We start from the raw sequence: 27969 nt of genomic DNA, 5'->3' as shown, positions 1-27969 counted from the left end.
AGTGTAAAGCTGAACCATGGTTCGGTAAGTCCTGTCTCTCTCTATACCTCCATCAGTCTCTCTACTCGTACTTTTGTCTCTCTAGTCTTGCATCTCTTATCTACCCCTCCGTCTGTCTCTCTACTCCTCTGTTGTCTCTCTAACTCTCTGTCAGTCTCACTACAAATCCATCTGTCTCCCTAACCCTCCGTCCATCTCTTTACGTCTCTGTCTGTCTCTCTACTCCCTAGCTGTGTCTCTAACTCTCTGTCAGTCTCACTACAAATCCATCTGTCTCCCTAACCCTCCGTCCATCTCTTTACGTCTCCATCTGTCTCTCTACTCCCTAGCTGTCTCTCTAACTCTCTGTCAGTCTCACTACAAATCCATCTGTCTCCCTAACCCTCCGTCCATCTCCTTACGTCTCCATCTGTCTCTCTACTCTTCCAATGTCTCTGTAATTCTCTCTGTCTTTTTTTTCCGTCTGTCTCTCTACCACTTTGTCTGTCTCTTTACAACTTCATCTGTCTCTCTACCACTGTTTCTCCTTCCCATTTGTCTGTCTATCTACAAATCCATGTCTTCCTAACCCTCTGTCCACCTCTTTAACTCTCCGTCTGTCTCTCTACTCCTCCACTGTCTCTCTAATTCTCTGTCTGTCTCACCTTCATCTGTCCCTCTTCCCCTCCGTCTGTCTCTTTACCCCTCCGTCTGTCTCTACCCCTCCATCTGTCTGTACCCCTTTATACCCCTTCATCTGTCACTCTACCCCACTGTCTCTCTACTCCTCCATCTGATTCTCTACTCCACTGTCTCTCTTATTCTCCATCTGTCTCTTTACCTCTTTGTCTGTCTCTCTACAACTTTATCTGTCTCTCTACCACTCTGTCTCTCTTCCCCATTTATCTGTCTCTACAAATCCATGTCTTCATAACCCTCCATCCATCTCTTTACCTTTCCATTTGTCTTTATACACCTACATCTGTCTCTTTACCTCTTCGTCTGTCTCTTTACTCCGTCTGTCTCTACCCCTCAGTCTATACCCGTTTATACCACTTCTTCTGTCACTCTACCCCTCTGTCTGTCTCTCTACCCCTCCATCAGAAGTTAATTTGCAGATTGTTTGAGAATCAGATTTTTTTTATTTTATTAATAACTGGTTTAAATGATGTTGAGCACATTCACCTGTAATACACTCTTTAATAAAACAGAACGATTTACTGGTAATTGTGGAAGGATTTTTGCTAGATGTGTTCACTAATGTTCATGTGTTTGTGAAGGTGGTTTCATAGAGATTTATCAGGTTTGGAGGCTGAGACTCTCCTGAAGAATCGTGGCATTCACGGAAGTTTCCTGGCTCGACCTAGCAAGAAGAACGTCGGTGATTTCTCTCTGTCTGTCAGGTAACAGACCTTTAATTGATCAAAGCACTGAGATTTTGATGAATTTTGGTTCAAAGTGATTTGTTTGCTTTTTGTACACAACGCTCCATCTCCCAGAATCTGTAGTCCTCCGATCTCATCTATGCTAGGTGGCTAACTTTGTGTTTCTGATTAGCCAGCTGAAACAGGCCACTTATCTTAGCTGAATCTGTGGCCCAGTATTTCCATCTCCCCTTAATTATTGAATTTAAGTGTTTCAGTCCTTTTTTTTTTTAAATGTTGCTTTTTTGTCTTTGTGTGAAGCTGTAAATCATACAACCGTCAAATTAAATACAATCTTGATATTAAGTTCATATAATTATATAAATAAATAATAATAATACCTTAGACTTAGGCATAGATGCCATAGATGCCCAGGATGTTCTTCCTGACACAACCCTCTTTATTTTATCTCGGCTTGGGACCAGTGCACCTACCAATTCTAGGCAGTTTAGACAGTAACGGTTGGCCGACATATTATGTTTGTGCAGATACCTGACCAGCTGTTAATGTTAATTATTATTAATGTTAATGTTAATTATTAATGTTATTTATGAATGTTAGTTATTATTAATTTATGTTAATCATTATTAATGTTAATTATTATTAATGTTGTTTATTAATGTTAATTAATGTTAATTATTATTGATTAATGTTAATTATTATTAATGAACTGAAGTTTCTGTATCAGCTTGAATCAGAGATTCTTACATAAGAATGTTTTGTTCTTTAGTGAACATTCTCCTTCCTCTAGTACAAATCCACACCAGTACGGTAGACGGTGTACTTAAATGTCTTCATATTTATTGTTAGTGCAGACTTTTTATAAGTTAAGGTTTACATTTATAAAATTAGCTTAATCAGAAATCTCTTGGGGCTTGATAAATATACAGTGTATCACAAAAGTGAGTACACCCCTCACATTTCTGCAGATATTTAAGTATATCTTTTCATGGGACAACACTGACAAAATGACACTTTGACACAATGAAAAGTAGTCTGTGTGAAGCTTATATAACAGTGTAAATTTATTCTTCCCTCAAAATAACTCAATATACAGCCATTAATGTCTAAACCACCGGCAACAAAAGTGAGTACACCCCTTAGTGAAAGTTCCTGAAGTGTCAATATTTTGTGTGGCCACCATTATTTCCCAGAACTGCCTTAACTCTCCTGGGCATGGAGTTTACCAGAGCTTCACAGGTTGCCACTGGAATGCTTTTCCACTCCTCCATGACGACATCACGGAGCTGGCGGATATTCGAGACTTTGCGCTCCTCCACCTTCCGCTTGAGGATGCCCCAAAGATGTTCTATTGGGTTTAGGTCTGGAGACATGCTTGGCCAGTCCATCACCTTTACCCTCAGCCTCTTCAATAAAGCAGTGGTCGTCTTAGAGGTGTGTTTGGGGTCATTATCATGCTGGAACACTGCCCTGCGACCCAGTTTCCGGAGGGAGGGGATCATGCTCTGCTTCAGTATTTCACAGTACATATTGGAGTTCATGTGTCCCTCAATGAAATGTAACTCCCCAACACCTGCTGCACTCATGCAGCCCCAGACCATGGCATTCCCACCACCATGCTTGACTGTAGGCATGACACACTTATCTTTGTACTCCTCACCTGATTGCCGCCACACATGCTTGAGACCATCTGAACCAAACAAATTAATCTTGGTCTCATCAGACCATAGGACATGGTTCCAGTAATCCATGTCCTTTGTTGACATGTCTTCAGCAAACTGTTTGCAGGCTTTCTTGTGTAGAGACTTCAGAAGAGGCTTCCTTCTGGGGTGACAGCCATGCAGACCAATTTGATGTAGTGTGCGGCGTATGGTCTGAGCACTGACAGGCTGACCCCCCACCTTTTCAATCTCTGCAGCAATGCTGACAGCACTCCTGTGCCTATCTTTCAAAGACAGCAGTTGGATGTGATGCTGAGCACGTGCACTCAGCTTCTTTGGACGACCAACGCGAGGTCTGTTCTGAGTGGACCCTGCTCTTTTAAAACGCTGGATGATCTTGGCCACTGTGCTGCAGCTCAGTTTCAGGGTGTTGGCAATCTTCTTGTAGCCTTGGCCATCTTCATGTAGCGCAACAATTCGTCTTTTAAGATCCTCAGAGAGTTCTTTGCCATGAGGTGCCATGTTGGAACTTTCAGTGACCAGTATGAGAGAGTGTGAGAGCTGTACTACTAAATTGAACACACCTGCTCCCTATGCACACCTGAGACCTAGTAACACTAACAAATCACATGACATTTTGGAGGGAAAATGCTCAATTTGGACATTTAGGGGTGTAGTTTCTTAGGGGTGTACTCACTTTTGTTGCCGGTGGTTTAGACATTAATGGCTGTATATTGAGTTATTTTGAGGGAAGAATAAATTTACACTGTTATATAAGCTGCACACAGACTACTTTTCATTGTGTCAAAGTGTCATTTTGTCAGTGTTGTCCCACGAAAAGATATACTTAAATATCTGCAGAAATGTGAGGGGTGTACTCACTTTTGTGATACACTGTACATGACAGGAAGTGAACTGAAGAGCATATAAAACTGGAGCAGAACTTGTGCAGTTTATTCCACATGTCCCACAAATGTGCACAAAATAGTATTTTAATCCGAAGTGCTTCTCATTCTCGTGCTTCTCACCCGACCAGCTGACAGCCCTGGTAAGATTATAATAAAAACAATAATAAAGTTAAATGTACTGAAGTTTTTGTATCAGCATGAATCAGTGATAAAACAGGAGCAGAACCTGTGCAGTCTATTCCACGTGTTTCACAAATGTGCACAAAATAGAATTTTAATCAGAAGTGCTTCTTATTTTATTCTTCATCCTGTTTACAAGCTTCTTTAGCTGATGCTACTTTTGCATTTTAAAAGCAGGTGAAATTCAGGTAAATTTCATTGAGTAATTGTTTTTATTTGTGGGACCTAATCTGGTTTTCCGAACTAATTACAGCTGCTCTCATTAAGCTGCAAAACCAAAATCGACCACAATGACAGGACCATTTCTGGCTAAAACCTAGAACATTATGTCCATTTAACACATCTGAGCTCTTGTAAAGATTTGACTGATTCCTCTGGTGAATTTTGGTGATGCAAAATCAACTAACATTGTTAATCTGAGTATTAATAACAGAATTGTACAAAAATCTTTACTGCTAGTATTGCATGCTAAATGTATTTTGCTGTAAAAAGTAAACTATCATTTGTTTTGTGGAACCCTGCGGGATACTTTTCTTCATTCTCCAGATTTTTCTGTGTATGTGTGTGTACCAGGGTGGGAGAGGCAGTTACACACATTCGTATTCAGAATACAGGAGATTATTATGATCTGTATGGAGGAGAAAAGTTTGCTTCACTGTCGGAGCTGGTGGAATTTTACACCGCTGATCACGGAACACTACAGGATAAAGATGGAACTCTCATCCAACTCAAATACCCACTCAACTCCTCTGACCCTACAACTGAGAGGTATGAACTTCTTCTGTTGCTCAAGGGTCCAAGTTTGTGTGCTTCCTATATCACTTTAAAACAAAGCAGTTGTTAATGATGGTGCCCTGAGAATTTTAGCTTTGTGAAGCTCCATCATGTACAGTTTTTATTTGGGTTATAGAGGTGCTCATTCATTTTGGGGGCAGACCAACTTGTCAATGAGCTTCCGCTTGTACCCACTGTTCAACGTTGCTGATGGGCAGCTGTGGCCTAGTGGTTGAGGTACTGGACTAGTAATCAAAAGGTCGCTGGTTCAAGCCCCACCACTGCCAGGTTGCTGCTGTTGGTCCCTCGAGCAAGGCCCTTAACCCTTAATTGCTCAGACCTTATACTGTCACAGTACTGTTAGTCGCTTTGGATAAAAGTAATGTAATGTAATGATGCTGTTTACTGTCTGTTAGTTGCTTCATGCTCATTTACATCTGAACAGGATGAAGTGGCTACGAAAACTGAATGCATGAACTGAAAAGTATTTGTTTGTTTGTTTTACTGTATTTACAGTGGATTTAAAAATAATTATTCACACCCCTGGACATTTTGCACACTTTAGTGTGATGTGGATTTGATTTTGAATGAATATAATTACTATTACTAATAATAACTATAATCACTGACATTGACAAAGTGAAATTATTTTTAAAACTTAATTAAAAATTAAATCTAACATTAACAAAAGTATTCAGACCCTTTGCTGTGGCACTCAGTTGTGCTCAGGTGCATTCTGGTTGTTTTAATAATCCCTGAGATGAATCCACCTGCTGCAATCTGAATTGACTGGACACAATTCAAGAAGGCAAAACTTGGTTCATAAGGGCCTGCAATTTACAATTTGTCATTTGTCATGAAGTCCAAAGAACTGTCTGTGGATCTTTACCATTAAACTGTGATAAGCAGCGATCAAGAATATAAAACAATATCTAAGGTTTGAGTGTCCCAGGACCACAGTGATGTAAATAATTCGGAAATAGAATAAGCTTGGCACATTATTAAAGCTTCCTAGATTTGAATTAAAGTTGGAGTCAGGGCAAGAAGGCCTTGGTCAGGGAGGAAGAAAGAACCCAATGGTCACTCTAATAGAGCTCCAAAAGTTATATGCAGAGATAAGAGAACGGACAACCATCTCTGCAGCCTCCAAAAAGCAGGTCTTTATGCCAGAGTGGCAAGATAGAAGCCACTGTTAAATAAAAGACAGATGATGTTTGAATTTTACCTAAACAGCATGTAAAGGTTTCTGGAATGTAGGGTGTGAGCTCCTACAAAGTATCAGATAAAGGGTGTGAATACTTTTGTGAATAAAAGATTGCAATTTTTGATGTTTGTGTTAATTGATGGAAATGTCAATTTCCCAGCAAATCTGGTCATGTAACTAACCAATTATTTAATCGTGCATTTCGGTAAAAGCGTGTTGCAATGCTTTGTTAAAAACTGTGTGTGTGTGTGTGTGTGTGTGTGTGAAAACCCAAAACACTCATTCGTCCTTTTACTTCCTCTTTCTCCTGCGGTTGGAAACTTCAGTTTTGACACATTTGCAAACATTGACCATCATGAACGTTTTTTCTATCTTTTTTCACTCGCATGTCCTGTCAGAACTTTTTTACTTCACAATTACCATCAAAAACCAGTGCAATTCAAATGTACTGCACAATTTACCAAAAGTATTTGGACACCCTTCTTAATTATCAAGTTTGGGTGTTTCAGACATACACACTGCTTTAATCCAACTTTGTGATATCAGTTCCACTCATGAAATTTGGCATGACTGAATGTGCCCCTGTTGATCAACGTGAGGTCCATAAATACATGATTGGACTAAATAGACACAAATTTGTGGAACGCTTTCCCAGAAGATGGTTTCAGTATCAGATGTTCAACGAGCTGATAGTCAGATGTCTGCATAATTTTTGCAATATGATACAGTTCTGTTTTAATAACAAAGTAGCATTTTTAACGATCATCTTGTGCAGAGAAAAATCTCCAACCACACTCAAATTATAAATTATTCACATGTGAATCAATTTCAGCCTGTTCAATCGACTCTTAAGCTTTAGAGCCAGTTCAGTTCCTCATACATGGAATTAAAAAATCAGTATTTTGCATGATGATTAACTGACACATGGAAAACAAACACATTCTGATGTTCTAGAATTCTGCTATTCTAAAGTTCTGATGTTCTAGAATTCTGCTATTCTAAAGTTTTGATGTTCTAGAATTCTGCTAAAGTTCTGATGTTCTAGAATTCTGCTAAAGTTCTAATGTTCTAGCATTCTGACGTTCTAATGTGCTGATGTTCTGATGTTCTCACATTCTGGCATTCTAACCTTCTGCCATTATGCCATAAGGGTGTACTGACATTATATGACATTCTACTGGTTTACAGTTCTGACGTTCTAATATTCTGACATTTTGACATTCTGGGGTTCTGACATTCTAATGTTCTGCCATTCTGCCATTCTGATGTACTGACATTCTGATGTACTGACATTCTGATGTACTGACATTTTATCAGTTTACAGTTCCACCATTCTGATGTTCCTACATTCTGACTTTTTGACATTCTAATCTTCTGCCATTGTGCCATCCTGATGTACTGACATTCTACCTGTTTACTGTTTTGACGTTCTAGTCTTCTGACATTTTAATAATCAGGCATTCTGACATTCTAATGTTCTGATTTCTAAGGTTTTCTGACATTCTAATGTTCTGATTTCTAAGGTTTCTGACATTCTAATGTTCTGATTTCTAAGGTTTTCTGACATTCTGACATTCTAATGTTCTGATTTCTAAGGTTTCTGACATTCTAATGTTCTGATTTTTAAGGTTTCTGACATTCTAATGTTCTGATTTTTAAGGTTTCTGACATTCTAATGTTCTGATTTCTAAGGTTTCTGACATTCTAATGTTCTGATTTCTAAGGTTTTCTGACATTCTAATGTTCTGATTTCTAAGGTTTCTGACATTCTAATGTTCTGATTTCTAAGGTTTCTGACATTCTAATGTTCTGATTTCTAAGGTTTTCTGACATTCTAATGTTCTGATTTCTAAGGTTTTCTGACATTCTAATGTTCTGATTTCTAAGGTTTCTGACATTCTAATGTTCTGATTTCTAAGGTTTTCTGACATTCTAATGTTCTGATTTCTAAGGTTTTCTGACATTCTAATGTTCTGATTTCTAAGGTTTTCTGACATTCTGACATTCTAATGTTCTGATTTCTAAGGTTTTCTGACATTCTAATGTTCTGATTTTTAAGGTTTCTGACATTCTGTCATTCTAATGTTCTGTCATTCTAATGTTGTGACATTCTGATGTTCTGGCATCTAGTTGTCTGTGTTTGTGTGTGTACAGTGAATATAAAACGTCTACACTCCCTGGTTAAAATGGTTAAAAAAGGTAAAAAGGTTTTTATGATGTAAAAATTTTCACCTTTCATTTGAGCTATAATCATACAATTTAGTTACAAACAAAAGGAAACCGAGAAATAAAATAGTGTGGTTGCAGAAGTGTAAACATCTTGTTATAATTCTGGTGTGGCTGTGCTCAGAATAAACCAATCAAATTAAAACTCTTGATAAATAGCAGTCAGTACCTGCCATCAATGAAATTAAATCTGATTAACTTCATATAAAGTTCAGCTCTTTTAGTAGAATTTTCCTGACATTTACATCTTACAGCAAATGCCACGGTGCACAAAGAGCTTCAAAAGGATCAAGGTCATCTCTTTGTTAAAAGGTCTCAGTCAGAAGAAGGCATTACATATACCATTAAGCACAAGTAATTAAAATACTGAACTCGAAAATTCCTCCAAATTAATGCCAAGACAAGAAGAAAACTGGTATTGGAGGCTGTCAAGAAGACTACAGCAACATTGATGAAGCTGCAGGAATTTCTGGCAAGTACAGGTTGCCATATTCATCATATGTAAGGGCTGTAGGGTAGGGAGTCAAGCCCACCTAGATTTTGCAAAGACCTATATTAAGTCTGCCAAAAGCTATAATTCTAAAAGGTATTTTTAGGCACAGAAACAACACTGCACATCACCAAAAGAACACCATACCCACAGTAAAGCATGGTGGTGGCAGCATTATGCTATCGGTCTATTCAGTTGGAACCTGGGCTTCAAGTTGGAGGGACTTAAGAAATGTCATTATTGTAAATTTATGAAATTCCAAATTATGGTCAATTTAGGCACAAAACAAGCTAAAAAGCTGGGGATGAAGAAAACTTTCACCTTTCTTAAAGCAACTCTAAGCATGCCTCCACATGAATTTATTTCAGCAGATTTTCAATCTAAATCCAACTGAAAATCTGTCCGGTGATCTGAAGAGGGCTGTGCACAAGAGAAGCTCCTGCAATTTGACAGATTTGGAGTGCTTTTGCAAGGAAGAGTGGGCAAAGATACCAAGTCTTACCAAGATGTGCCAAGCTGCAAGACTCCAACCCAAAAAGACTGAATCCTGTCAAAATAAAAGGTGCTTCAACAAAGTATTAGTTTAAGGGTGTGCATACTTATGCAACAACATTATTCTAAGTTTACATTTTTTATTCTCCATAAAAGATTGCAGTTTAATTGAATTGTACAGATTATAGGTTCTGATGTGATTCATCTTTTTTTACATCACAAAACCTGGCATTGTAAGAAGGGGGTGTAGACTTATTACATCCGCTGTATATGTGTATATACGGGTGTATGTGTGTGCATGTTTGTGTGGGTGTGTGTATGTGTTTGTGAGTCTTGTTTATTGTACGTTTGCATTTCTTAAAGAGGAAGAGTTCGGCTAAAAATACTCTCGTGTCTAAAGCTGTCATCGGAAAATTTTCCGACCACAGAACAGGAAACCAAGATGTAGAAACAAAACTGAACAAATGCGCGCGCACACACACATGTCTACACGGGCATGATTGCCCTGCAATGGATCCTACTGTGCGCCTAGTGCTTTCTGGTGGAACCAGACCTGCTGCTACCCTGATCAGGAAAAAGCTGTTAATAACAATTAAATAATAAAAAAGGAAAAAAAAAATTCTCAAAACAACAACAATAAGGAAACTCACAGTATAGTCTTTCTAAAACTCTGGATTTCCACCATTACAGAAACACTGGTCAATATTTCATTCTTCATATTATTAATAATGTGGACAGAACTTTAAGATAGAACACAAAACCAAAAATACAGTGTGTGTACACCTAAACTAAGCTTGCTGTACATCCAATTCAAAACACATTGCCATCTATAATAGCCTACACTCTACTAGGAGGGCATTCAATAATGTTTTGAAGTGTGTGTTGGAATTTGTGATCCTTTTCAGCGGATCAGTGTAGTGCCTTCGGTGGTCAGGGCTCTGTGCAGGCCACTCCTCAACAAACCTTTGTTACACTGTTGAAACACCTCAACACAATAATTGGGAAATGTGTTTACACAATTTTGGCAATGTAGTGTACGTATATTTTTCAGAAGTCTGAGTAAAAAGCACCTGAAAAACACAGGTCTGAGCTGGACATGCTATAGACATGCCTCACATTTTCCCTTTAGAACTTATTATAACCCGGAGCTGGAATAATCCTGGTCCAGATCATGATCCTGAAATCCACTCTGAAATTAAATCCATGTTTGAAGAACCTTCTCCTGTGTCTGTGTAGGTGGTTCCATGGACATCTCTCAGGTCCTGATGCAGAGAAGTTACTGCGAGAACGTGATGAGATCGGAGTGTTCCTGGTACGAGAGTCTCTGTCCAACCCAGGAAACTATGTCCTGTCAGCCCTCACCGACCAGATGAACACTAAAGGAAACCGAGTATCTCACATCAAGATCTTCTGCAAAGTAAGTGTGTGTGTGTATTTGCGTACGTTGTTTGTGTGTTGATTGTGTTCTGATTATATGCTGACTGCAAATTTCAGAGTAATGGCTACTCGGTGGGGGGGAAGGAGGTGTTCGACTCTCTGACTGATTTAGTGGAACATTATAAACGTTCCTGCATCGAGGAAACTAATGGAACCAAGGTTTACCTTAAACAGGTAAGAAATGCCTCCCACTTACACACGTCCTGACTGTCAGTGATAGAATATACTGCAATATTTAACTCACACCCTCAGTGCAAGTGAAACCTAATAGCATCATGCTGTGCTAATTTAGCTATCATTATTAGTTTCTCACATATTAGCATAATGATGTTTGCTTGCAGTGTACCATCACTCTTTATTTATGTACTGATTGTCATGTAATGGATAGAAATGAAGGATAAATTATGATTTATGATTAATGGTAAATTCATCAAATAAATACAAAACCTTGTATTGTACAGAAATAATATTTAGTGTTGGTTTCTGTGGAGGAAAGGTGCACAAACTTTTGCATAAGACTACCTTAGTAACGACACAAAATGATGACAGATTAAAAGAACATATACCGATATACCGTTCAGGTGTTTTAGACACTCATTGTTAACAGTGTCAGTAATGTGCTTTTAATTTGTGGTTTTAATAGTTTTATAGGTCTTTATAGGCCTTTCTTATTTCAGCATGACTAAGTAAAATAAGGGTCTATAAAGACTTGGTTTGGTGTGGAGGAAGTCACTGATTACTTCTCGTCTAATGTGTCATGCTATTTTAAAATAGGCACACGTCATATTTATGCCAATAGTTTTGAAATAGAATGTCCAATAAGCTCATGGTTAGGTGTTCACATACTTTTGGCCACATTATATAGGTTGTAAAGCTGCTTATAGTTACAATGCTAGAAATGAAGGTAATAAACTGTATCTCAGACACAGACATGATTCTAACAATGCTAGGGTGACCATATTTTGGTTTTCAAAAAAGAGGACACTTGTGGTAAGGTGGCAGCATGGGGCAAACGGACACCTACACTGGGTGAAAGGTTTAGTTCCGGGGGATAGGGGGTTAGGGGTTTGACAAATGCATCAATAATGCAACTATTGTTACTGAACTTTAATAAATAATCAACTAATTTTTAACAAGACAACTAACACATGCCTTAATGGTCAGATAATCTTATTTCCTTCCATTCACCATTTGGCCCTAAACAATAAAAACAACTAATAAAATAGTAAAATCAGTACAGCTAATTCACCAGAATGTGGCGCTATCACAGTGTTAACAATAACCTTTATCTTAGTATGCGCATTTGGAAATGTTTATGCTATTTCAGAAGCAGGTAAAGACTTTTTAACAAGGCAGGTGTGCAGTACATTGATCTGTAGCTGTTGTGATGCTTCGTGGTGTGAAATGCAAAAACTCCCTCTGCAGCAGTAACAACATCTTCTGTGTTACCCGGTCTCACAAGTACCTGACGAACTCTCTCTCCTTTAGCTGCACTTTTGTGTTTTGCTGAACCAGCAGCTTTATTGAACACTTTGCAGGTCATGAGTTCTGCTTTCCAAGGATCCCAACTGAGACAAAAAATTTTTTTGTAATTCGACTGTGAATTTTTATTTGCACTTGGGCACCCGCAGACTAAAAAAAGCAGAACCCTGGACATTTCTGGTGATTCAAAATCCTTTTTTAGTCCAAAAAAAAAAAAGAACATGCGTTGGGAAAAAGGGACTATGGTCACCCGTAACAATGCTAACAATGCTAATAAACAATAAAGCTAACATCTCTATCTTTTGTAGCCATTTTTCACGACAAGGGTGAACGCAGCTGATATTGACAGCAGAGTGAGACAACTGGACGAGAAGTCTGAGCGACAGCACGATGACGGAGATATAAAGAAAAAAGCTGGATTCTGGGAGGAGTTTGACGTGAGTAATCTGTTCTGATTACTGCCAAGTGGGATGATCGGTTAGCAGTGTTGCCAACTTTTAGCGACTTTTCTGACCCCTCTAGCGACTGTTTTTCAAAAAAGCGACTAGCGACAAATCTAGCGACTTTTTCTGGTGTTATTGGAGACTTTTGGAGACTCGAACGTGAAAACACTAATTGTTCTGCAGTTACTGTCCTCAACGAGCAGCGGGTCCTGCCGTGAGCCTCTCCCCCGTCCCAAAGCACGGGCGGTCAGTAGCACAGTCAGTGTTGCCAGATTGGGCGGGTTTTCACCAAAATGAGCGGATTTTGTTGGAAATTGGCAGGGAAAAACACACTTTGGCAGGTGGACAAAATTTGGGCTGGTTTGTAATTATTTTGGCAGCTTAAAATATAAATAAAAAAAGCTATTGCTAAAGCAGGTGGAATATAAATAGGTCTCCCTTCTCCCTACCTTCTCCCACCACATCCAACCCGTTGTCAAAAATTTGATTGACAGGTTATTCTTTCCAGTCCAAGACACTGTTGCCACGCCCATCAATACACTGATTCATATGTTAGACAAGTGATTTGAGTTGAATATGAAGGTAAGCAAGTCTCGTACATACAACCTCTCACATGTAAGAGAGGGCAAACTTTCATTTCTTGCAAGTTTATTTTTATTTACATGCAAAGGGTTGTGTGTCCTAACAAATAATGCATTTTACAAACTTGGTAGGCTACTTTAAAGACATGCAAGCAAAAAAAAAATTGTCCTTAATAATGTATAATTACTGATCTGTACATTTTAAGATATTAATTTGTAAGTCATGATGGTTTAACTGGTTTATTATTTGTGAAATGCTAAACATCATCTGCTTATCCTGTGTTTTGGGCGTTTTTTCATGCATTTTGGCTGAAAATTACTGTCGCAATCTGGCAACCCTGCCCAGAGTAGCTCAGTGTTTTCTTAAAAAACAAAAACAAACCACGAATTAACAGAAGAATGTTCATTTGTAGTTCTAAACATATTTAGGGTGTTTTTACCCACTTTTTGTCTCTCCCACGATGTTATTCCTCTCTTCTACAGCGTCAATTACATGCAAATGAATCATATGCAAATTAGGCGATGACGTCATTTAGCGACTTCTAGCGACTTTTAGGACAGCCAATAGCTACTTTCCTTACTGAGGAGTTGGCAACACTGTCGGTTAGACTGCTGCGCACTTGAGTGGCCCCAAGTGGCCTCGAGTGACACAAAGTGACCCCAGAGCAGCTGATCAATGTAGTTAATAAAACATTTACACATTTTACTAAACTCAAAATAATTGAAATGTGTAACAGGGCTGATTGCATCTCCCCACTGAAGTGCCAGTTGTAGCGTTAAAAATGAACCCAATTTGCAGGATGTTTAAGTGATTAATTATACCTGTTAGCAATTATTGTGGCTAAAACACATTAATTAAATAATTAAAAGGAGTGTCTTTTGTGTATATAGTGCATAAATAACTTTTTCAGTAATTTCATTGCATAGTATAGTTTGATTTATGTTTAGCATTAGCATGCTAAACTTAACAACTGTCAGTTATTGTTTAAAATGACACTCAGTAATGATTTATGCCCCCTAGTGGTCATTTCAAAGTCTTCACAAAGTTAGTTTTCCTGTGGACATTTGAAGAGATGTTACAGTTGGTTTATTAGCTGTCTAATTGTTTGGACTGGTATCTGTTTATGAGTTTATCTGTTTTATAATAGCTATTCCTCCAGTTTGTTTTATAATAGCTATTCCTCCAGTTTGTTTTATAATAGCTATTCCTCCAGTTTGTTTTATAATAGCTATTCCTCCAGTTTGTTTTATAATAGCTATTCCTCCTGCAGCAGTGACTGGCAGGTTCTTGTATGCTTGCTAGGTTCTGATTGGTCCTTCTTTTTTTTCTTCATGTTCAGGCTCTGCAGAAGCTGGAATCTAAATTAAAGAGGAGTAGAGATGAAGGGATGCGTCCGGAGAACAAAAGCAAAAACCGATACAAGAACATCCTGCCCTGTGAGATCCATGCCCACCTTTCAAATCCTCATTCAGATAGTTCACCAAGTGCTCAGATTTTTTGTTTTACTATTTATTATTATGTCTGCTTCTTTCTTTAGTCGATGAAACCAGAGTGGTTCTGCAGGGTGGAGACCCCAATAAGGTGGGATCTGATTACATCAACGCCAACTATGTGAAGGTAAAAATAAACAAGTTCAAAATAATCCATCAGGAAATGCACAAGACGTCTCGATCATCAACACTGTTGTTGTTTGTGATTGTTTTTGGTAGAATAAGTTGTACGAGACCGGCCCTCAGAAAGTCTACATCGCATGCCAAGGCTGCCTCGCATCAACAGTGAATGATTTCTGGCAAATGATCTGGCAGGAGGGGTCACAGATCATCGTCATGACAACGATGGAGGTTGAGAAAGGACGGGTCAGTGTTGATGTCAACAAGGCTAACAGTATTTAACTCTTGTGTTTATATACTATCTCTGCTATCAGCTGACATAGCGCAATATAAATAGTTTTAGTAATAAATCTGACTAAATATTTTTAATACGTTGAATCCCTGGGTGTCACTTTAGAGCATCATAGGAAAAACTGGGTTCTGTAAATTGTGTATCATGTGGATACAGAGTTTATAGTTGTGATCTAGATCACTTGACAGGGATTCTACATTTGATAACCACCGTACATGAATATCATTGTGACATTTGGTGTTTTAGATGCACTGGACACATTTTTATATGCTGTATAGCAGCAGGATGGCTAGTTGAATTTAGGACACACCTTGTAAAAAGTGTAACTGTATGTGTGTGTTATTGTGCAGAACAAATGTGTTCCATACTGGCCTGATGCTAAAACTTCAAAAGAATTTGGGAAGTACGAAGTGAAGTCACTGGATGAGAAGGAAGCCCATGATTATAAAATTCGAGTGTTGGAGTTGGCACCGATCGACAGGGTGGGTACACTTCAAAATGTGTTCCTTTTAACATTAAATATACACATAAAACACTGGTGATTAGGGATGGAAGTTTTAGATTATATCAGAAATTACTGCCGCAAACAACGACCAATCAAACAGCAGTTGATCCAGATACCTTATCAACAAAGCACTGAGTCTTCTTTATTGCTTGATAAGACAAGAGAATCTAGAGCAGGGGGCTACACCCACAGTTTTTTATTACAAGCTGGGCAAGTAAAAACTGAGATGGTCCTGAAATGTTCACAATTTCCACCTATACTGCATACATCTGTCTATTATGTTCATAGAACCTTAATCTGTATATTATGTCTATAGCACTCCCTCTGTATATCATGTTTATAGTACATTCAACAATATATTCACCTGTATATCTTGTCCATACCACTGCCCGTATCATGTAAATAATGTGTACCATAGATACTCTACTTCCTGCACTTGCTGCTTATTGCAGTTCTGGTTAGGTGCTGAACTGAATTTAGTTGCCTTGTTCTTGTACATGTGTAATGACAATAAAGTTGAATCTAATCTAATCTAAAAAATGACTCCACCGACCATTATTGCCCTGCATGAAAAGCCAAGCACATCTAAGTTTTAGTAGTGTGCTAGAGGCAATCAGGTTTTTATTTAAAATCTCCTGGTACTTCATGGAGTACAATGATACCTTGTATCGTGCACTGTATGGTCAGTAGTATTTGGACATCTGACCATGAGCTTGTTAGAAGTCACATTAAAATAGAGTGAGCTTTATGTGATCTTCTCAGCTATAACAACAGCCACTAATCTGAATTTCCACCCATTTAGGCTGAGGTCAGGGCTCTGTACTGGCCACTAGAGTTTCTTTAAACAACAGTCATGCTGGAACAGGAAAGGGCCTTCCCCAAACTGTTGAAACAAAGTTAGAAGCATATAACTGCCTTTATATAATGTATTAATTATACAGGGTGTCCCAAAATGAACTGACATTTTTTAATAAAACACATTTTTAATTTGAACATTAATAATGTTTTTGCTTTATTTAAAAGTAAAGACATGGAGGTTATGTATGAAACAAAACATCTGACAAATGACCGCCTCAACCGTGGCAGCACATGTTCACTGAAATTTTCCATGACATGTTGACATAATTGCTGAGAAATTTCAGCAATGTGTGTTGAATTTCTTCTTTGAGGTCCTCAATGGATTGTGGTTTGTTGGTGAACACTTTATCCTTAAGATAACCCCAAAGAAAGAAGTCACATGATCTTGGCGTGAATTGTTTGATTGTGTACCTTTTCATGATTTAACCTCATTGTTTACTAATGACAGCAATTTAAAAATCTCTAACTCAGGTTTTGCCGCGAAACAATGGCGGCAAATTTAAAATGTCAGTTCATTTTCAAGATTCAAGATTCAAGAGTTTTATTGTCATGTGCACAGAAGAACCAGCAGTTACACTGTACAGTGAAATTCTTACTTTGTTCGTCCTCCAAACGTCAATAAGTAATATACATAAAACAAAATTAAACTAACAGAATAAAAACTTAGTATAAAAACTTTTAGAAAATATAAATTTAAACTATAAAAAACTTTTTATATACAAATGATTAGAAATAGAAATAAACTAGGGCAGTAAAAAGGGCACATAGCAGCAGTCATTTTAAGGTGCAGAAAAATTATGCAGTGTTGAGAATATAACAGCAGTTATTTTAAGGTGCAAAAATTGTGCAACATTACTGCAAGTAGCAGCAGTAATTTCAATAGTACAAATAGAAGGTTTGATGTTCATGTGGTATTAAACCTTCTCTACAATGCACTACCTGTTTGTGGTTGTTGTGACAGAAACACATGAATTCAATAATTAGAAGGACTTTTCCATGTAGTGTATATGGGTCTGATAACGTGTGTGTGTATGTGCGACAGAGCAAAAAAGCTAGAGAAATCTGGCACTATCAGTACATGAGCTGGCCCGATCATGGGGTTCCTGAGACACCTGGTGGAGTCCTCAGTTTCCTCACCCAGGTCAACAACAAGCAGCAGGATTTTCCAAGGGCAGGACCAATGATCATTCACTGCAGGTAAGGCATTATCTGATTAGCTAGGAGCAATATACTGTCACATTCTCATTTATGTTGTACAATCAACATATTCACTCAGCGGCCACTTTATTACATTAAACCTCTGTACACTTGCTCATTTCTTTCAATCAATGTATTAAATCATACAGAGACGAATCAGAATCTTCAGTTCATTTACACACCAAACATCAAAATAAAAAAACCTGAGTGACATTAATCATGGCTTTATGGTTGTTTGTTCCTCATCTGGTTTGAGTTTGTCAGAAGCTGCTGCTCATCTACAGGCATTTAACACAATGTAGCAAAAATAGGTTGAATGACCAGACTGGTTTGAGCTGACAGGAACTTTCAGAATTTACATGTCAGACCCTGAGCTAGATGGTCTAAAACTGAATTTCATGTACTCAGTATGTTCTTGAATGTTCTTCTATAACTTGCTTGCAGTAACATCCCAGAATCAGGCTCATGTGTTGCTGATTTTTTTCAGTGCTGGTATCGGCCGTACAGGAACCATCATTGTGATTGACATGCTGATAGAAACCATCAACACTAAAGGTAAATAATACATAATGTATCCAGGAACACACTCAATGAACATTAATGTTCCTATAATTGCTCATAAAAAATACACTGTATGATCAAAGTATGTGGACACTCTTGCTAATTAATAGTTCTGACATTTTATCAACACCCATTGCCAACGGGTGTGTCCAACAAGTGTATGAACACACACTCAGCCTTTATGTGACAGTTCTTTATTCAGCGCTTTACTCTTAACTTAAAACACAATTAATTAATTGGGGTTTTTAATTATTATTTTTTTTATCTTAATATTACAGTATAGATGAGCTATGTGCACACATGGTGTTTGGTTTGTTAGTGCTCAGGAAATTCATGCATTTCATTTAATTAGTTAATTAATTTATTACTAATAATCTCTCTCTCTCTCTCTTTCTGTGTGTGTGTGTGTGTGTGTGTGTGTGTGTGTGAGCATAGGTGTTGATTGTGATATCGATATACAGAAGTGTATACAGATGGTGAGGGATCAAAGGTCTGGGATGGTCCAGACAGAAGCACAGTATCGCTTCATCTATCTGGCTGTCAAGGCTTACATAGACTTTGAGAAAGCTAAAGAAGAAGCAATCAAGGTGAGTTACGAACTGAACAACGTCAGAGGAAAAATGTGCGCTTAAAATCCTGTTGACTCAAACCATTATGAATCCTCCACCATACCTACCAGTTGCATTTTTTAAAACATTTTTTTTCCATTTAGCAGATGCTTTTATCCAAAATGATTGATAAACACAAGCAGTTGAGGGTTGAAAAACAACAGTGAATTTCTGAGCATTAGTTTAGTATCTGGGAAGCATGGTGGCTCAGTGGGTAGCACTGTCGCCTCACGGCAAGAAGGTCCTGGGTTCGATCCCCAGGCGGGGCGGTCGGGTCCTTTTTGTGTGGAGTTTGCATGGTCTCCTCGTGTCTGCCTGGGTTTTCTCAGTGAGCACCGGAAATACTGAATTGCCCTATAGGTGAATGGGTGTGTGTATGTGTGTCTGCCCTGCGATGGACTGGCGCCCCGTCCAGGGTGTTACTGTGTGCCTTGCACCCATTGAAAATCTGGGATAGGCTCCAGCACCGCCGGGCCATAACACCCTCCCGAACAAACCCACCCACCGCCCATGACCCTGATTGGATAAGCGGTTAAGAAATGATGTAGCATTACCCTGATGTAGCAGATCGTTGTGGGTTGAAATATGATTCTGTTTCCTCCAAACCAACATTTTTGTCTATTGCACACCTGGGTCCAGGTCTTTGATTAAAAACAGTTTTTGAATGGTGCTGCTGCCATGAATTCCAGCTTTGAACATTTTAGACTGGTTGTAGTATTATATAATGGGGTATATATGGATTAGGATTAGGGATTAATGAGTAGGTTGTAGGGAGTATGGATTTTAGTTTGGGATTATGGAGTAGGTTGTAGGGAGTATGGATTTTAGTTTGGGATTATGGAGTAGGTTGTAGGGAGTATGGATTTTAGTTTGGGATTATGGAGTAGTTTGTAGGGAGTATGGATTTTAGTTTGGGATTATGGAGTAGGTTGTAGGGAGTATGGATTTTGGTTTGGGATTATGGAGTAGCTTGTAGGGAGTATGGATTTTGTTTTGGGATTATGGAGTAGCTTGTAGAGAGTATGGATTTTGTTTTGGGATTATGGAGTAGGTTGTAGGGAGGATGGATTTTGTTTTGGGATAATGGAGTAGGTTGTAGGGAGTATGGATTTTAGTTTGAGATTATGGAGTAGGTTGTAGGGAGTATGGATTTTGGTTTGGGATTATGGAGTAGCTTGTAGGGAGTATGGATTTTGTTTTGGGATTATGGAGTAGGTTGTAGGGAGTATGGATTTTGTTTCGGGATTATGGAGTAGGTTGTAGGGAGTATGGATTTTGTTTTGGGATTATGGAGTAGCTTGTAGGGAGTATGGATTTTGGTTTTGGATTATGGAGTAGGTTGTAGGGAGTATGGATTTTGGTTTGGGATAATGGAGTAGGTTGTAGGGAGTATGGATTTTGGTTTTGGATTATGGAGTAGGTTGTAGGGAGTATGGATTTTGTTTTGGGATTATAGAGTAGGTTGTAGGGAGTATGGATTTTGTTTTGGGATTATGGAGTAGGTTGTAGGGAGGATTGATTTTGGTTTGGGATTATGGAGTAGGTTGTAGGGAGTATGGATTTTAGTTTGGGATTATGGAGTAGGTTGTAGGGAGTATGGATTTTAGTTTGGGATTATGGAGTAGGTTGTAGGGAGTATGGATTTTAGTTTGGGATTATGGAGTAGTTTGTAGGGAGTATGGATTTTAGTTTGGGATTATGGAGTAGGTTGTAGGGAGTATGGATTTTGGTTTGGGATTATGGAGTAGCTTGTAGGGAGTATGGATTTTGTTTTGGGATTATGGAGTAGCTTGTAGAGAGTATGGATTTTGTTTTGGGATTATGGAGTAGGTTGTAGGGAGGATGGATTTTGTTTTGGGATAATGGAGTAGGTTGTAGGGAGTATGGATTTTAGTTTGAGATTATGGAGTAGGTTGTAGGGAGTATGGATTTTGGTTTGGGATTATGGAGTAGCTTGTAGGGAGTATGGATTTTGTTTTGGGATTATGGAGTAGGTTGTAGGGAGTATGGATTTTGTTTCGGGATTATGGAGTAGGTTGTAGGGAGTATGGATTTTGTTTTGGGATTATGGAGTAGCTTGTAGGGAGTATGGATTTTGGTTTTGGATTATGGAGTAGGTTGTAGGGAGTATGGATTTTGGTTTGGGATAATGGAGTAGGTTGTAGGGAGTATGGATTTTGGTTTGGGATTATGGAGTAGGTTGTAGGGAGTATGGATTTTGGTTTGGGATTATGGAGTAGGTTGTAGGGAGTATGGATTTTGTTTTGGGATTATAGAGTAGGTTGTAGGGAGTATGGATTTTGTTTTGGGATTATGGAGTAGGTTGTAGGGAGGATTGATTTTGGTTTGGGATTATGGAGTAGGTTGTAGGGAGAATGGATTTTGGTTTGGGATTATGGAGTTGCTTGTAGGAAGTATGGATTTTGTTTTGGGATTATGGAGTAGGTTGTAGGGAGGATGGATTTTGGTTTGGGATTATGGAGTAGGTTGTAGGGAGTATGGATTTTGTTTTGGGATAATGGAGTAGGTTGTAGGGAGTATGGATTTTGTTTTGGGATAATGGAGTAGGTTGTAGGGAGTATATATTTTGTTTTGGGATAATGGAGTAGGTTATAGGGAGTATGGATTTTGTTTTGGGATTATGGAGTAGGTTGTACGGAGTATGGATTTTGTTTTGGGATTATGGAGTAGGTTGTAGGAAGTATGGATTTTGGTTTGGGATTATGGAGTAGTTTGTAGGGAGTATGGATTTTGGTTTGGGATTATGGAGTAGGTTGTAGGGAGTATGGATTTTGGTTTGAGATTATTGAGTAGCTTGTAGAGAGTATGGATTTTGGTTTGGGATTATGGAGTAGGCTGTAGGGAGTATGTATTTTGTTTTGGGATTATTGAGTAGGTTGTAGGGAGTATGGATTTTGGTTTGGGACTATGGAGTAGGTTGTAGGGAGTATGGATTTTGGTTTGGGATTATGGAGTAGGTTGTAGGGAGTATGGATTTTGGTTTGGGATTATGGAGTAGGTTGTAGGGAGTATGGATTTTGTTTTGGGATTATGGAGTAGGTTGTAGGGAGTATGGGTTTTGTTTTGGGATTATGGAGTAGGTTGTAGGGAGGATGGATTTTGGTTTGGGATTATGGAGTAGCTTGTAGGGAGTATGGGTTTTGATTTGGGATTATGGAGTAGGTTGTAGGGAGGATGGATTTTGGTTTGGGATTATGGAGTAGGTTGTAGGGAGTATGGATTTTGGTTTGGGATTATGGAGTAGGTTGTAGGGAGTATGGATTTTGTTTTGGGATTATGGAGTAGGTTGTAGGGAGTATGGATTTTGGTTTGGGATTTTGGAGTAGCTTGTAGGGAGTATGGATTTTGGTTTGGGATTATGGAGTAGGTTGTAGGGAGTATGGATTTTGTTTTGGGATTATGGAGTAGGTTGTAGGGAGTATGGATTTTGTTTTGGGATAATGGAGTAGGTTGTAGGGAGTATGGATTTTGTTTTGGGATTATGGAGTAGGTTGTAGGGAGTATGGATTTTGGTTTCGGGATTATGGAGTAGGTTGTAGGGAGTATGGATTTTGGTTTGGGATTATGGAGTAGGTTGTAGGGAGTATGGATTTTGGTTTGGGATTATGGAGTAGGTTGTAGGGAGTATGGATTTTGGTTTGGGATTATGGAGTAGGTTGTAGGGAGTATGGATTTTGTTTTTGATTATGGAGTAGGTTGTAGGGAGTATGGATTTTGGTTTGGGATTATGGAGTAGGTTGTAGGGAGTATGGATTTTGGTTTGGGATTATGGAGTAGGTTGTAGGGAGTATGGATTTTGTTTTGGGATTATGGAGTAGGTTGTAGGGAGTATGGATTTTGGTTTGGGATTATGGAGTAGGTTGTAGGGAGTATGGATTTTGGTTTGGGATTATGGAGTAGGTTGTAGGGAGTATGGATTTTGGTTTGGGATAATGGAGTAGGTTGTAGGGAGTATGAATTTTGGTTTTGGATTATGGAGTAGGTTGTAGGGAGTATGGATTTTGGTTTGGGATTATGGAGTAGGTTGTAGGGAGTATGGATTTTGTTTTGGGATTATGGAGTAGGTTGTAGGGAGTATGGATTTTGGTTTTGGATTATGGAGTAGGTTGTAGGGAGTATGGATTTTGGTTTGGGATTATGGAGTAGGTTGTAGGGAGTATGGATTTTGGTTTGGGATTGCAGGGTAGGCTTTAGAGAGCATGGATTAGGAATATGGACTTGGAAACTGAAGAACTGAAGCTACTGACTGTTGACTACAAAAAGTTGAGTAACCTAGTAGCAAATAAATCAAACAGACTTTATAGAGTCCCTTTAATCACACCCACTAACACTGCTGTGGCTTTTTTACACCTAAATTTGGGAGGAGGAAGAGAGGTGGAGGGAACCGGCTAACACTAAATACTCAAATTTTAATGAATGATGAGAAAAATTTAATGGTCATCATTTATAATAGAATCACAGTTGAGATTCAAACCTAAATCCCCAGGGTGGTGGGATAGTTATTAGACCTGAGCTCCTATAATTTAATTCAATTTCTAAGTCATATATTTGTTCAATCATTTATACATGTATAAAAGAGAGACGTACATTTTACAGAACTTGTGAGACAAACTGTGATCTCAAACAAATCTGACGTCTGGGGATTTTATCTTTTGCACATTTTTTTTTTACACATTTAATATTTAAATATGTGCTTCCTGTGTTCTACAAAGTGTGAAACTCTAACATTAGTTACCATTACCATCAATTACATATATCATTTTGTACATTTTATGTTTCATTTTCATTTATTATTTTGGAACACAGCTTATGTTAATAAAAAAAAATTTACTGAGCTTGGTCCTGCCCTAGTGTCATGTCATTTCCACCCACCTTTTATCCAGAATGCTCTGTAGACGTTCTGTTACAAATTCAAGCCAGCACACTACAAAGAATCTGAAGAATAAAATACATGTTTAGGCTTGAACACCAGTTTCATTCAATAGCACACAATACTTTCAGCACAGAATTCAACTAAAACAAAAGCGCTGAATGGTCTGAGTGGGCGTTGCAGAACGGTACACCAGTCCATGTCCTGTCTGAATATTAACAGGCCTGTGTTGCGCTGGGTGATTTGAATAAAGCTCAGTAGTAAAATGACTGCACTATTAATAGTAAGGTTGCAGGTCCATGTCTCACCACCATGCCAGCTCTGCTGTACCTTGAACTCTTAGTGGTTGTATTATATTGTGTGTTAAGAGTAAATGAAAGTTGTTAAAGAGTATTAAAACTCTCAGTGCTTTTTTGTTTGTGTAGAACACAGAGACGGAGTACGGGAACCTGTCCCTGGCGAACAAACACCTAAAAGTGTCCCGAAAAGTCTCCAAGTAAGTACATGGGGATAATAGTGGGGTTGTGAGAGGAGTATAAATATTTGCAAACACATGGACAGAATCTCAGTGTGAGAGTGCAACGTTCTGCTGGACAGTTTAATAATCACGCACTTATACAATCAGAACTTTACAGTGCTGTTAAAGCTGAGGAAGTAGGGGTGGGGTGGGGGGGGGCTTGGGATTTGAATGAGAGTACATTTCTACTTTGAATCCTCACATTTCACCATTGTGTCCTTATTACTTCCTAAATTATTATTAATCCATACATAAAGCAACACGCACTCAAAACTGGTTCAAAAAGAAGATGAAGATGCTGCATGATCCTGCAAATCTATTGACTAGAATCCCATTGACAATTTAAAAAAGATTTAAAAGTGTGTGAGGAACCCTCTGATTCGTTGAGGAATTGAAGATGATTTACCAAGAGCCAAAATTGAACAACAATGCTGCAAAAGAGAATAATTTCTTACTGTAGAGTCTTTAAGCTGTAAATACTAACAATGGCCATTAGTTGTTTTTTTTTATTAATTTGTGTTAATCTTAATAGATATATATAGATAATAGTTAAAAATACTGTATAAACTAAATGCTTTAATACTTACTTATACACTAAATAGCCAAACGTATGTGGACACTGTTACTAATTGTAAGGTTCAGGTGTTTCAGTTTAGGGAGGATAGGTTCCTGTTCCTGTATAACTATTCTCCAAGCTCCATAAATACCTGGTTTGTTTAGCTTTAGTTTTGGTTCGACCTTAACTCCACTGGACACCTTTGAGATGGATTGGAATGAAGATATATATATACTTTATTTGTCATATATACATATACAGGTGTACAGTACAATGAAATTCTTTCTTATCAGAGTGCAGGGTCAGCCATCGTACGGCGCCCCTGGAGCAGACAGTGTTAAGGGCCTTGCTCACGGACCCAACAGTGGCATAGCAGAGCCTGGATTTGAACTGCCAATCTTCCGGTTGATAGACCAAAGCTCTATCCACTAGGCTACCACTGTCCTAATGTTGAATGTTGTGAGCAAACATCAGTGCCTGAATTCCCAATTTGACCGAAAGGGCATAACAGCCACCAGACACACTCCAAAATCTTGTGAAAAGCCTTTTCCAGAGTATCAGCACAGGAGTGGGATTGGGGATGGGAGTGGATGGGATGGGAGTGGAGAGCAACTTCATATTAATCTTCATGGTTTTGGAATTTGATGTCCAGAAGGTTCATGGCAAGGTGTCCACATACTTTCTGGCCCTATAGTGAGTGTAAAGTGTTACAATAGACATTGTCTCAAGGCAACTTTGTCTCAAAACCCCTGCTGAGCAAGTCGAGGACGACAGTGAAAAGGAAAAACCTACTTAAAATTACAGGAAGAAACATTGAGAGGAACCAGCCTCAGCAGGGACCTCCATCCTCCTTGAGCGGAATCTAAATCATATACGGAGGTTTAGGTAGAGGAGACTCAGCACATTGCAGCTTTTGGAGACCATGTGATTAAAGATTGTGAATGTTTCACACAGTGAAGAGTTGTTAGCAAACAGAACACTGAACTATTGTGTTTTGCTAATAATGAGGCTAATTGGTAGTAAGCATGTGAACCAGTAAGCTGACTAATCAGTAAGCATGAGGTTTTGGTTTAAAGCAGATCAGGAGGATTAAAGGTTATTGTTAGCGAGGGTTACATTTTCTTTCAGTGTTTGTGAGCTGATAACATCGTTTAAATTTCTCTGTGTGCTTATTAGTGACCTCTGACCTTTAAATCCAGTTCCAAATTCTGTTTACAGCTATGAATCATTTCTATATGTGGACTTTATAACATACAGAATACAGAACCTCATCACTTTATTCTCATTTACATTAACTACAAAATTATCATCATTACTATTAATAACAATAAACCAAAATTTCTGAAAAGTTGGGACAGCATGTAAAATGAGAGAAATATAAAAAACACAAAACAAAATGATCTGTGAATCTGCTTTAATCTGCATGAAATAAAAAAAAAATATTGCACTATCTCATGGTGATGCCTGTAACATGTTCCAAAAAATGAGACTTACAAAACAGATGAATGTTGTTTTTCTCATTTTGAACCTGAATGATGAAACACAGCAGCAAACATCATCCTGTCAAACTTTTTTGGAACTGAGGTTTGTAAAAAGTAAATGATGTTGAAGTGAATGTAACTTTATTATTCTGAAATATTATTATTTTTTCTGCAGGAATAAAGATGAAATGTACGAGAATTTAGGAGCGAAAGGGAAGAAAGACGTGAAGAAGCAGAAATCAGAGGAGAAGAAAAGCGGCTCTGTGAGAAAACGATAAAATTTAACCAGTTCGTTAGTGAAGCTCAGTCTGATCTTACATTTACATTAAAACAGTACCTTAAACAGTACCGGTACCAAATCATTTCTAATCAGAACCTTTATTAGAACCAACAACAAAATGTTTCCTAATCTGAGGTGGGCGTGTCCCAATGCACACTGTAAATACATAATGATATTTTTATTTCATTCTGAATTTTTAATATTTTATAGTTTTTTTTGTCTAAACAATAAAAAGATGTAATTTTATTTAAATAAAGAATGGAACATTAGACAAAATCGAAAACTCAATGTTAATCTGACTGTGAAGCTTCTGTTATCAATTAAACAGTTAGCAATAAACAGTTGCTTTTAATTTTTTATATTTTATTATTATGGATTTTTCATGTTCATTTCAGGGATGTAAATAGTCTAACATATTTAAGCAGTTGCTATGGTGAATAAGTAATGGTACCCCGGAGCCCCTGGTATCACTGTGTCTCAGTTCCAGTTCCTCAGTTGTAGGTGGAACTGAACCATTGTGGATGGCTGAGACCCAGTTCTGGTACTGTTCCAGTAAAAAAGCAGTAGAACAATTGGAGGGGGTTCTATAAGTGATGAGATCAGACTAGAGTCTGGTTGTTTTAAGGTTTTAATAGGATGCATATTTTCTTTTGATTCGGTAATCTGTGCATTTTTATTTTGTTCAAATGATTTTACATTTTATAAATTAAAAATAAAGATTTTTCTCTAAAACTCTGTTTTACTTATGTAATCAAATAAAAGAGCCACACAAATAATAAACACTTTTATTAGAAACTAGAGATTGCATTTCCCGGAGAAAATGCTAGTGTGATTGCCGTGTGGCGGTCGGCGGGCATGCGCGCGTATCCCGACGCCGTTTCTAAGCCAGGTGGGGCATTGGCGGGCCGGACGGTTCAGAGTCGGAATGGCGTCGATATCTGGAAATGTCAAAAATGGGCGTGGCGGGCGGCCGGGTGTGCCCATCCAAAAATTACATCCATGTCCCGGTGTCATCAGTGGGCCGAACGATTTAGAGTTGGAACGGTGTTGATATCTCGAAATAGAAAAAAATGGGCGTGGCAGGTGGGCGGGGCTGCGTATCACTATGCTGTATCCAAGTCGGGGTGTCATCAGTGGGCTAAACAATTTAGAGTTGGAATGGTGTTGATATCTCGAAATATTAAAAAACGGGCGTGGCAGGCGGGAGGGGCTGCGTATGCCCATGCTGTATCCAAGTTGGGGTGTCATTAACTGGCCGGATGATTTACAGTTGGAACGGCGTTGATATCTCGAAATTTCCAAAAAATAAATTGAAGTGAATAAGACAAAAAAAACGGGCGTGGCGGGCGAACGGGAGGGTGGATCCAAAA

General features: G+C 38.4%; 1 protein-coding gene across 1 annotated transcript; it reads left to right on the top strand.

Annotated features, from left to right (window-relative positions):
• On the top strand, positions 1-27331 carry ptpn6 (protein tyrosine phosphatase non-receptor type 6). Its single transcript, XM_062992575.1, has 15 exons — positions 1-24; positions 1260-1382; positions 4687-4881; positions 10536-10716; positions 10794-10910; positions 12527-12655; positions 14583-14679; positions 14781-14860; positions 14953-15099; positions 15496-15627; positions 17551-17705; positions 18193-18260; positions 18702-18853; positions 24191-24261; positions 26495-27331. Exons 1-15 carry the CDS (start codon positions 17-19, stop codon positions 26595-26597), a joined length of 1758 nt encoding a protein of 585 aa, XP_062848645.1. The 5' UTR covers positions 1-16; the 3' UTR covers positions 26598-27331.
• The last annotated feature ends 638 nt before the right edge of the window (positions 27332-27969 follow it).

This window comes from Trichomycterus rosablanca, chromosome 3 (genome assembly GCF_030014385.1).
Source record: "Trichomycterus rosablanca isolate fTriRos1 chromosome 3, fTriRos1.hap1, whole genome shotgun sequence".
Taxonomy (NCBI): domain Eukaryota; kingdom Metazoa; phylum Chordata; class Actinopteri; order Siluriformes; family Trichomycteridae; genus Trichomycterus; species Trichomycterus rosablanca.
The sequence above is the reverse complement of the archived record's forward strand: the minus strand, read 5'-3'. Positions and strand labels throughout refer to the sequence as shown.